Source organism: Perca flavescens, chromosome 15 (assembly GCF_004354835.1).
Source record: "Perca flavescens isolate YP-PL-M2 chromosome 15, PFLA_1.0, whole genome shotgun sequence".
Classification (NCBI taxonomy): Eukaryota; Metazoa; Chordata; class Actinopteri; order Perciformes; family Percidae; genus Perca; species Perca flavescens.
Window position 1 is genome coordinate 33,287,551 of NC_041345.1, and position 13,039 is coordinate 33,300,589.

The window sequence follows — 13,039 nt, forward strand, 5'->3', positions numbered from 1 at the left end:
GAACAAATTTTCATATAAATGAGATTTATTGACCATGACGGTCACAGGTGTACAGTTGAGAAAGAGTGGTTTAAAAAATGGAAAAATACCAAGAATATTAATAAATTCAGGTGATTTCTCCAAAGAAGAGTATAGGCTGAAGGGGAAGAATACAGAAGGGCAACCGAGGAAGCTGATTGGCCACACCGTCTGACCAGGTAATGCTGCAGGTTTACCATGTAGGGACAACTCTGACACACCGCTGATGTGGGCGCTTGGGGAGCACACCTGGTAGAGCGTGCACACCATATACAGAGGCTCAGTCCTTAAAGGGGTGATAGAATGATTATATAGGGTATTTTACACTGTTCCTTATGGTCTCCTAATGGGGTATGTAACATTGGTTGGGCTGAAAATTGCCCGAATGCTATTTTATTAGGCCCTTAACTACCCTGTGAATATGGCTCTATTTGGAACAAGAGCTTTTCTTCCAAATATGGTATGCTCATGAATATTCAGAATGATCTGTGCGCTGATTGGTTTGAGCAAACTATATAGAAACACATGGGAGACTGGAACGCAGGTCTCATATTTCAGACACTGCAAAGTTATACATTGTTTGTCGGGCTATTTCGTTATTAAATTCACTTCTGAGACTTTTTTAAGCAAGAAATCAACTATATAAAGCTCAAATATGGGCCGTTTTAAGAAAATGGATGGCCAATTGCAAATTGCTGCTAGCTAAATGGCCCGTGTGTGAGAGTGAGACTTGTTACACCAGCAATCTCTTACCACATGTTACACACATGTCACGCCACTTATACAACATCTACCTAAATGTCTTATAAAGCTAACAACGGTGTCCAATTTCAAATTAATGAATATTTGTGAAGACTAGGTGTTTCATTAGCTGCGGCTGTCCCTTCAATCCTAGCTAGCTATGTGTAGCTAGGATTGAAGGGACAGCCGCAGCTAATGAAACCATGATTTGTAGCTAGCTATGTGTAGCTAGCTACAAATCATGGATAGTTAGTGAATATTTGTGAAGACTATCTAGGTGTTTCGTTAGCTGCGGCTGTCCCTTCAATTCTAGCTATACGTAGCTACAAATCACGGATAGTTAGCTTCATTTTCAGCGTATTTTCATTTTCGAGTATATTTACAGTTTGAATTATACAAATTATACAACATCTACCTAAATGTTTTGTTTTCAAGTTAATGAATATTTGTGAATTTCAGAGGAATTCTAAGAGGAGGCTAGCTCTCATTGATAGAGCAACATCCAGCCGCAGGCTCTATCAATGAGACTTTGCTTTTTTTGATAACCCTTGGTGTTCTCTCAATGAGCTTCATGAGGTAGTCACCTGAAAATGGTTTTCACTTCACAGGTGTGCTTTGTAAGGGTTAATTAGTGGAATTTTTTCCCTTATTAATAAAAAAGCAAACTTTGAAGAATCTAAAATATAAGACATGTTTGCAGTTATTTCACACTTTTTTGTTAAGTACATAATTCCATATGTGTTCATTCATAGTTTTGATGCCTTCAGTGAGAATCTACAATGTAAATAGTCATGAAAATAAAAAGGAAACGCATTGAATGAGAAGGTGTGTCCAAACTTTTGGCCTGTACCGTATGTCCTATTTACCCACCGAACTGTTGTTCTTCATATCTGTGGCCCTTGGCATGTCATCCCCCCCTCTCTCCTCTTTCAAGTCTTAGCTGTCCTGTCACAAAAAAGGCCTGAAAATGCTTTTAAATTTCTGTCTGTCCGTCTGTCTGTGTGTGTGTGTGAAGATTATTTTTGGGGCTTTTCCCTTTATTTTGATAGTGACAGTAGATAGACAGGAAAGGTGAGAGAGAGATGGGGGATGACACGCAGCAAAGGGCCGCAGGTCGGATTCGAACCCAGGCCACTGCAAAGAACTCATGGGCCTACATGGGGCGCACGCTCAACTGGGTGAGCTAGAGGGCAACCAAGGAAGCTGATTGGCCACATCGTCTGACCAGGTGGAGCTGCAGACACAGAGGTGTGCCATGTAGGAACAACTCTCTGACACACCGCTGATAACGGCTCATTTAGTTTAACAGCCAAAAACCCAAAAAAGGAAGTCTATTACACCATCTGCCTCCTCGTTTATCTTCTCTACTGAATCCTAAAACTATCGGCAGCTTTAACCTTCACACACACGGACACATTACGTCATTCTCACACACACACACACACACACACACACACACACACACACACACACACACACACACACGGACACATTACGTCATTCCTGTTTCCTGTTCCTGTGTTTGGTGAAAGTGCTTTTTAAGTTTCTGCTCTGTCATCTCGCTGTGAGCTACAGAGTCACTTTAAAGTATTATTTCACTAGCGTATTAGTACTTTTACTGCAGTAAAGGATCTGAATACTTCTTCCACCTCTGGTAACTTATCATGCTGCCTCTCCGCCAGGACTCGCTTTAAAAGAGATTCTGAATCTTAACGGGAATATTTCTGGTACAATAAAATAAAATGAGTGGTGTGAGCCATGTAGGGAGAAAGACAGCTGATAACATTCAGTCTCTCATTTGGTTTAAACTAACGGCCAGAACACAAAAAAGGAAGTCTATCAAAAGGTTTTACAGCATCATAAACAAGAGTTCAGTTCAGCTTTCTCTCATACACACACACACACACACACACACACACACACACACACACACATTGACTGTCTAGAAATGATCAATTCAATGCAACAAGGAAATATATACAGTACAGGCCAAAAGTTTGAGCACATATGGAATTATGTACTTAACAACAAAATAACTGAAAACATGTCTTATATTTTAGATTCTTCAAAGTAGCCACCCTTTGCTTTTTTTGATAACTCTGCAAACCCTTGGTGTTCTCTCAATGAGCTTTATCAGGTAGTCACCTGAAATGGTTTTACCTTCACAGGTGTGCCTTGTCAGGGTTAATTAGTGGACTTTTCCCCTTATTAATGGGGTTGGGACCATCCGTTGTGTTGTGCATAAGTCAGGTTGATACACAGCCGACAGCCCTGTTTGAATTCATATTATGGCAAGAACCAATCAGCTAAGTAAAGAGAAATAAGTGGCCATCATTACTTTAACAAGTGAAGGTCAGTCAGTCCGGAAAATTGTGAAAACTTTGAATGTGTCCCCAAGTGCAGTCTCAAAAACCATCAAGTGCTACAACGAAACTGGCTCACATGAGGACCGCCCCAGGAAAGGAAGACCAAGAGTCACCTCTGCTGCTGAGGATAAGTTCATCCGAGTCACCAGCCTCAGAAATCACAAGTTAACAGCAGCTCAGATTAGAGACCAGATGAATGCCACACAGAGTTCTAGCAGCAGACACATCTCTAGAACAACTGTTAAGAGGAGAATGCGCAAATCAGGCCTTCATGGTCAAGAAGCTGCTAGGAAACCACTGCCAAGGAGAGGCAACAAGCAGAAGAGATTTGTTTGGGCCACGAAACACAAGGAATGGACATTAGACCAGTGGAAATCTGTGCTTTGGTCTGATGAGTCCAAATTTGAGATCTTTGGTTCCAACCGCCGTGTCTTTGTGCGACGAAGAAAAGGTGAACGGATGGATTCTACATGCCTGGTTCCCACCGTGAAGCATGGAGGAGGAGGTGTGGTGGTGTGGGGGTGCTTTGCTGGTGACACTGTTGGAGATTTTTTCAAAATTGAAGGCATACTGAACCAGCATGGCTACCGCAGCATCCTGCAGCGACATGCCATCCCATCCGGTTTGCGTTTAGTTGGACCATCATTTATTTTTCAACAGGACAATGACCCCAAACACACCTCCAGGCTGTGTAAGGGCTATTTGACCAAGAAGGAGAGTGATGGAGTGCTGCGCCAGATGAACTGGCCTCAACAGTCACCAGACCTGAACCCAATCGAGATGGTTTGGGGTGAGCTGGACCGCAGAGTGAAGGCAAAAGTGCCGACAAGTGCTAACATCTCTGGGAACTCCTTCAAGACTTGACAAGTATGCCAAGAGCGTGCAAAGCAGTAATCAGAGCAAAGGGTGGCTACTTTAAGGAATCTAAAATATAAGACATGTTTTCAGTTATTTCACACTTTTTTGTGAAGTACATAATTCCATATGTGTTCATTCATAGTTTTGATGCCTTCAGTGAGAATCTACAATGTAAATAGTCATGAAAATAAAGAAAACGCATTGAATGAGAAGGAGTGTCCAAACTTTTGGCCTGTACTGTATCTTTGTAAATTAAGTGTGGTCTAGCAACCCGTTCTCTATTTGTAAAGTGTCCTGAGATAACTCCTGTTATGATTTCATACTATAAATAAAATTGAATTGAATTGAATATAATTTAATATATATATATATATATATATATATATATATATATATATATATATATATATATATATATATATATATATATATATATAATAATTTAACAATAATTTGGTGCCCCCCCTCCAGTAACTCTGAGGACCCCCTAGGGGTCCTGGACTCCCTGTTGGAGATCTCTGACCTAGGGCATTAACAAAACCGGCGTCCGCTGTCTGGCTCGCAACAGCGGAGTGAAGCACATCTCCAGTCTGATCTAAGAGGAGACGTGTAAAAGGGATATGCCATCGTTTGTTGAAATAGGACTTATCAGGGCCTCCCCTAGCTGTAGATAGGTGGGCCAACAAATTTTTTGTCTCAGTGCAAGTAATTAGGTTGTTTTATTGTCTTTTGATGGCTCACTTTTACTCACAACATGCTAACCAGCAACATAGGATTCCATTCACTATGCTAAGCTAACTAGCAGCAGCGCTGCAGGTGTTGCACCAGAGTAAAACAATGCATGCACAAAAAAAATGTGTTGGCCCACTGTGATGGAAGTTTTCCTATGAAGCAGCAGCGTTTAGAAATATCAATGATCAAATGAAAACGAATAACGACTGTTTGAGAATTAAACCAAAGTTTGGTCTTTGAGTATTTATTTACATTTGCAAATGGAGAAAACACAGTTTCAAAGGTACACGCAGCACAACTGAAAATGTCTTTCTAAACTAAAATCTAAACATCACATCATCATATAGTCAAAACCTCTCTTTAGCCACCCCTCTCACTTTATCTTTTAGTATGGCCATAGTTGAAAAGAGGACATCATTAAAAGTCAAACTATCCTCACCTTCCCCTCTGCTCCGGTTCTTTTCATTAGCCTAAACAATAGTTAATCTCAGGAGGTAGAAGCCTACGTAGTTCTCACTGTTGTAAACAGTCATCGACCTTCTCCACTTCTATCTAAGCAAAACTTAAACAAATGAGAAGGTTCAGGCTAGTAGAACTAAATAACACTACTGGGCTATAGTTCACGGTTGCAGCTGTCCCTCTCTAGTCTTTAAGAGTCTACGAAGAAGGAACAGCTTTCTATGGAGGTTTTAAACAATCTTTAAGCAAATGGTTAAAATCATTAATCAATAATGGTTAAAACAAAATTTGCCACCACACCACCTATCTACAGCTAGGGGAGACCGTGATAAGCCATATTTCAACAAACAGTGGCAGAGTTAACAACATGTCAACACTTTTTTTTACTATTTATTTTGGCACTTTGGTTTGTTGGAAAAGCCAACGTCCTCTCAGTGGTTCCACCTTTACCAGCATCTCTTTCATAACCTTCACTTACAGGAACCCTCTGTTATGTAATATTAACATTGATATTAGGGTCACATCCATCTCAGTGGGTATGCTATCATCCTTTTCCATACACATACTCTTCATCATTGTTGTCTACGATCAAAAAACATCCCCCCTCTGTTTTCTTCACAAACTGCACTCTGACATCGTCCGTAACCACCGGCTGTTAATCTGCAGGATGAGTCATAAAAATATAACTGAACAGAGCAGAGCTGTCGTTTCTATACTATACATCTGCTTTATTTTAATTTTTATGTTGGTATAGGAGTTGTGTTAAAGGTCCCATGACATGGTGCTCTTTGGATGCTTTTATATAGACCTTAGTGGTCCCCTAATACTGTATCTGAAGTCTCTTTTATATAGACCTTAGTGGTCCCCTAATACTGTATCTGAAGTCTCTTTTATATAGACCTTAGTGGTCCCCTAATACTGTATCTGAAGTCTCTTTTATATAGACCTTAGTGGTCCTCTAATACTGTATCTGAAGTCTCTTTATATAGACCTTAGTGGTCCCCTAATACTGTATCTGAAGTCTCTTTTATATAGACCTTAGTGGTCCCCCCTAATACTGTATCTGAAGTCTCTTTTATATAGACCTTAGTGGTCCCCTAATACTGTATCTGAAGTCTCTTTTATATAGACCTTAGTGGTCCCCTAATACTGTATCTGAAGTCTCTTTTATATAGACCTTAGTGGTCCTCTAATACTGTATCTGAAGTCTCTTTATATAGACCTTAGTGGTCCCCTAATACTGTATCTGAAGTCTCTTTTATATAGACCTTAGTGGTCCCCTAATACTGTATCTGAAGTCTCTTTTATATAGACCTTAGTGGTCCCCTAATACTGTATCTGAAGTCTCTTTTATATAGACCTTAGTGGTCCCCTAATACTGTATCTGAAGTCTCTTTTATATAGACCTTAGTGGTCCCTTTTATATAGACCTTAGTGGTCCCCTAATACTGTATCTGAAGTCTCTTTTATATAGACCTTAGTGGTCCCCTTAATACTGTATCTGAAGTCTCTTTTATATAGACCTTAGTGGTCCCTTAATACTGTATCTGAAGTCTCTTTTATATAGACCTTAGTGGTCCCTTAATACTGTATCTGAAGTCTCTTTTATATAGACCTTAGTGGTCCCCTTAATACTGTATCTGAAGTCTCTTTTATATAGACCTTAGTGGTCCCCTAATACTGTATCTGAAGTCTCTTTTATATAGACCTTAGTGGTCCCCTAATACTGTATCTGAAGTCTCTTTTATATAGACCTTAGTGGTCCCCTAATACTGTATCTGAAGTCTCTTTTATATAGACCTTAGTGGTCCCCTAATACTGTATCTGAAGTCTCTTTTATATAGACCTTAGTGGTCCCCTAATACTGTATCTGAAGTCTCTTTTATATAGACCTTAGTGGTCCCCCTAATACTGTATCTGAAGTCTCTTTTATATAGACCTTAGTGGTCCCCTCTTTTAATACTGTATCTAAAGTCTCTTTTATATAGACCTTAGTGGTCCCCTAATACTGTATCTGAAGTCTCTTTTATATAGACCTTAGTGGTCCCCTAATACTGTATCTGAAGTCTCTTTTATATAGACCTTAGTGGTCCCCTAATACTGTATCTAAAGTCTCTTTTATATAGACCTTAGTGGTCCCCTAATACTGTATCTAAAGTCTCTTTATATAGACCTTAGTGGTCCCCTAATACTGTATCTGAAGTCTCTTTAATATAGACCTTAGTGGTCCCCTAATACTGTATCTGAAGTCTCTTTTATATAGACCTTAGTGGTCCCCTAATACTGTATCTAAAGTCTCTTTTATATAGACCTTAGTGGTCCCCTAATACTGTATCTGAAGTCTCTTTCCCGAAATTCAGCTTTGTGTTAAAAAATGTTAAAAAACCTCATAAAGTGAAATTTTCATGCCATGGGACCTTTAAGTTACTGCTGATAAAACCCAACATTTCCTGATTTGGCTGCTTCATAATAAAGTTATTGAAATAACAAAATAACAGAACCACACTCAGCCACTTTTCTCAGTGCTGTGGACATTTGGCAATGCCAGACAAGGCTAATAAATAACAAACAGGACGCCATAATAGCAGGACTGTTTGTTGTAATATACTTATTGGTAAATTCAGGAAGGTTTTTTGAAACTAAAACTAACATTTTATAGATACCATCTACCAGCAAGGCCCGGAGACAGCCGGGACAGGCAGCACAGAGAAACAAACAGCCAGGCCTGTTCACTGGGCCCTTCAGTAGCATCTGAGGGAATGACCCATGGATCATCCTATTCACGTTTTACAGTCTCGCACGCAAAATAAGATCAGAAAAGGACACTTTCACAGTGTGGGCTGAGTAACACACTATGAGATACTGCCAGGCAGAATTGTTGTTGTGAACTTCAAAGTCATTTTGTGGTATTGAACGAACTGTATTCAGTGAAAATGTGAAAGTATAAGGTATCAGCTTTTAATAACCTTATAAAATACAAATACAGTGTTGAAGGAAAAATAAGTAATGAATGAATAATATAGGATGTCTGGGGAGAAAAGAAGGAAATTATTTATACATTTTGGAGCTTTTCCACAGGTTAGAGTTGAACCGGAGTACCAGCGATACTGGTAGCCTACACTGGCAGCCTATACTGATAGCCTATACTGATAGCCTATACTGGTAGCCTATACTGATAGCCTATACTGGTAGCCTATACTGATAGCCTATACTGGTAGCCTATACTGATAGCCTATACTGATAGCCTATACTGGTAGCCTATACTGATAGCCTATACTGATAGCCTATACTGGTAGCCTATACTGATAGCCTATACTGATAGCCTATACTGGTAGCCTATACTGTTAGCCTATACTGGTAGCCTATACTGGTAGCCTATACTGTTAGCCTATACTGGTAGCCTATACTGTTAGCCTATACTGGTAGCCTTCAGCCATTCTGCTCCTCACCTTTGGAACTCCCTCCAGCTATCCATCCATACCATAGAGTCTCTTTAAAACCTCCCTTAAAACCCACCTTTTCCTGAAAGGCTTACCCCACATGACCCCACTCTCCATCAAAATAATGGATAGATTGCTGGCGCTGCAGGAGGATAATATTCTGAGTCTGTCAGCAGCAACAACAGAACTTTAAGTGGACTCTAACTGCTGCTGAACATTAGTCCTGTAGGGTTACATTACAGCTTGGTTCTGGTTTAATACTGGACCAGTTACACGGATTGTTGTTTCCCATCAGACACACAAACATGGAGACATAGGGTCCAGGTTTAAATAAACCCTGAAGTTACCCTTTAAAGTCTAAAACAGCAAAGAAAAAAAGACCAAACATTCATTTAAAATGTGGAAGGTGGTTGTCAATTCCCACTGTATTTTGTGCTTTTTATTCAAACAAATCAGAATATTCACATGTTCAGTTACAAAAAAACAAGGAGCGTGTCTTTAGTTAGTAATTCTTTTATTAGTTTCTTGTCACATTATCTCCATCTGGTGGTCGGATCAAGAACAACAGACTTACACTTAGCTGGAACAGACTGCAGCAACTCAACAGTTATAATGTCACTTTAAAAACTTTTATTATTCATATTTAATTATTTTCAGGACCTTAAAACTTTTAATAAATCAAAATAAACAACTCAGGTGATGGTTTAAAACTGAAATAAACTTTGTAGTCAGAATAAAATGGGACTTTAATATCCAGATTATTATATAATGTGTATTATATATGTTTGGGTTGTGCTGACATCAGCTGGAGAGATTCAGGGAAATGAGGACAGAACAACAGATCAACACATCATCCTCCAGCTTTCTACAGAAACAACTCATCTCTGACCAGGGATGTAGCCAAGACCACCTTTGTCGAGTCCAAGACAAGTCCAAGACCAGGACTAGTCAAGACAGAGTACAAAAAGCTTTGAGTCAGAGTCAAGACCAAGTCCAAAGATGTTTAAGTCCAAGACAAGTCAGAGTCCAATTTTTGTTTATGGCAGAATTGGCAGACAGCTTTGTTTGTTACAGTCTGCATGAATCAATAAAAATGAAAGGCAGTAACGTTAGCACGGCACGCAGGGCATGCAAAGATATTCTAGTGTGTTTCTAATTCACACAACAAATATACGTTATAGAATGATGTTCTTGCCCGCCAGCCAGTAGTTGTGACGTCACGTGCAAAGTATGAATTGAGGCTTTGAAATTAGGAGCTGTTGGAGAGTCCTGGTTGTTCCAGACTTGTACCATCTAAGAGTCATGGAGGCCCCTTTTCTCTGACGCAATCCTATCTCTGCGCTCTGCAGGAAGGTCATTCAGCCTCATGGTGTGGTTTCTGTCAGCTGGGAGACCATCTATAGACAGATGTGGGCCTTTCTAAGTTATGTCCAGTCAGTTTAATTTACCACAGGTGGACTCCAATCACAGCACAAGAGGCTGAATACTCATGTCAATGTATTATCTCAATTTCTTCTTTTTAATATATCAGAAAACATTTATAAAATTCAGATTTCTTTGTCATTATGGGATATTATGTGTAGATTAATGAGGGAGAAATGTATTGATTTTAGCATAAAGCTGAAAATAGTAAAGCTCTGAATACTCTGTGAATGCTCTGTACGTGACAAAGATTGGTTAGTGACCACGACGGATGTAGTCTAGAATATCCTCCAGTTTGGCATTGATGATGGTGATGTCAGGCACAGTGTGACCTTTGATAATAGCTGGGACGGTTTGGTTCTTAATCTTCTTTTCACATCTGTCTCCATGGTAACTAGAAGGACACGCACACAAATATTCGTTGGTGTCCAGCAGCGGCTCACAGGTTCCTCCGTTCTTACATGGGTTTTGGTGGCAGGCAGACATGTTTCGGGAGTAATAGATGTAAAGACTGTAAGTATAGCTGCCCACCTCACAAGAAGAATTCCACAGGGCTTCTGGGACTTGAACCAAATTCTTTTCAGAACTGGCGTGCATCACTTTAACAAACTCTCTAATGGGACCACCACCCACGGCATGAGTGCACTGCGATATTTGATTTTTAATTTCATTACAAGTTGTTATGTCAGATTTGGGGAATCTTCCTAATGGAATGAGGTTTGGTCTCCTCTTGTAGCAGATACCAGGTTCCAGGTTGGTTTTGACTTGTTCTTTATTTATCTCCTCTGCTTTCTGAGTGTAGTCCAGAGCAACAGTGATCGTACCCACAGGTATCTTTGTCATATTATATATCTCATGACGGTTATCTTGATCTGTGTTGTACACCAGCACCACCCAGTTGTACCAGAAGTACTTCTTATCCAGAAACTCTTTCACGTGAACAGCGATGGCTCTTTTGTCATCAGCACTGAGTCCTTTGCTGATCTCCACCACGTCCTCCTTCAGGTAGTGCTCATAGTTGTCCAGGCATTTGGCTTTCAGAGCTGATTTCTGAGCTGCGTAGACATTGTTAAACATCTGGGTGTGTTCGGCTTCTATACCTGATGAATCCAACCCGATCAGTTTCCAGTAGAACTGGTTCAGCACCATCCCCTGCCAAAGCAAACGACTGAAATAGACGTTATATTTGCCGATATCTTGAAAATCACATTTAAACTTCCTCCTCAGCAGTTCGTTGAGGTTTCCACTGAGAGACGTGTCTTTAACTGTCAGGTAATGGTAGAGGTTGGCCACACTGGCTTCAGTTCCTGTGTTCTCATAATAGCTGACAAATATCTTTGCATGTCTGAGTTTCTGCTCTTCATTTTGAACCGAATAAGTCTTCCTAAGAAGATCATTGAACTTCTTCCAGGAGTTGAGGATGCGGACTTCGTCTTGAGAGTAGACGCTGGCGTAGTTAAACCATTCTACGTCTGTTGCCAGGTTGGAGATCTGGATGGAGAGCAAGTCCAGCTTTCTGTTCACTTCAGCAAACCCTTTCTTCACCTCGTTCAGCACCTCATCTTCCTGAGGGATGAAGATCAAGACCATGTTGACAAAAGAAGCAACCAGACCTCCGATGCCAGGCGCCAAGCTGGCGATGTTGGCGAGACTTTTAATCACAGCTGCTAACTTATTGGTATCAATCTTTTCAATCCCTTCTTTGACCACAGTGAGGATGCCGTTTGCCACGGCCAAAGATTTATCCCATTTGTCTCTGGTGTCGGAATCCATCTCCCTCTTCACCCTGTAGGATGGTGAGAGGATGGAGGATGGGGGATCATGTGACCGAGCTGAGGATGTCGTCCAGTAGAGAAGAAGGATCAGTGAAGCCAACAGCATGGAGGTAGACAGCCGAGGGAACGCCATGACTGCAACACAGACAACACAACATGGAAAAAATATTAGAGTAAAACGTTTGTTTAGACCAAAGATTCACAATAACAATACATGTTTACACTTAAACTACTAAAAAATCAGTGGTCTGCAACATTAAAAGCTGCCAGTTTACAGCACTGCGACTGGACGAGACCGGTATCATAACTCTTCTTCTCTTCTGTGCTTCTGTCAACTTAGTTTGGCACAGCTCCGTGCTGCCTTCAGGGAAACGGGAAGTCAGAGCATCATCTTAAATGAGCTCTATAATACATGAAACTGCGTTCAAATAAAAAAAAGCAATCACCGCGACGTCCTGTTGTATTCTTTAAACCCCCAATGTAGCACAAGTATACTAGATTTCCCAGTAACAGTTATTCATCAGATCATTTATAGAACACAGCGTTTCCTACTGCACCTGAAGGCAGCTTCATTTCACGGAGAAAGAGAGAGAGAAAAGAGACGTGCGAGAGACATCGACTGTGCTAGTTTGGCACACATGTAGCTGTTTCACCAACTCCCGGGCAGTTCAGAGCTTGTGTTTGGTGTTTTAAAACTTTCTTATGGAAGCGATAGAGGAAGTGATGTCACTGTTTACTGTACGGGACTCTCTCACACCTCCTCAAAACACAGCGCAACGTGGGGTTGAGTTTCTCCAAACGTTTTTTTTCTGCTATTTCCTCGCAAGACAGGCAATAGTAAACCTATACTCTTCTAACCTAGACTATTCTAACCTAGACTATTCTAACATTGACTCTTCTAACATTGACTCTTCTAACCTAGACTCTTCTAACCTAGACTCTTCTAACATAGACTCTTCTAACATAGACTCTTCTAACCTAGACTCTTCTAACCTATACTCTTCTAACCTAGACTCTTCTAACATAGACTCTTCTAACATTGACTCTTCTAACCTAGACTCTTCTAACCTAGACTCTTCTAACAGACTCTTCTAACATAGACTCTTCTAACATAGACTCTTCTAACCTAGACTCTTCTAACATAGACTCTTCTAACCTAGACTCTTCTAACATAGTCTCTTCTAACATAGACTCTTCTAACCTAGACTCTTCTAACATAGTCTCTTCT

The 13,039-nt window shown here is 40.3% G+C and overlaps 1 protein-coding gene across 1 annotated transcript; it reads right to left on the minus strand.

The window, feature by feature from the left end:
* Positions 1 to 10,291: 10,291 nt before the first annotated feature.
* On the minus strand, positions 10,292 to 11,944 carry LOC114570253 (SE-cephalotoxin-like). Its single transcript, XM_028600495.1, has one exon. It carries the CDS (start codon positions 11,942 to 11,944, stop codon positions 10,292 to 10,294), a length of 1,653 nt encoding a protein of 550 aa, XP_028456296.1.
* Positions 11,945 to 13,039: the final 1,095 nt, after the last annotated feature.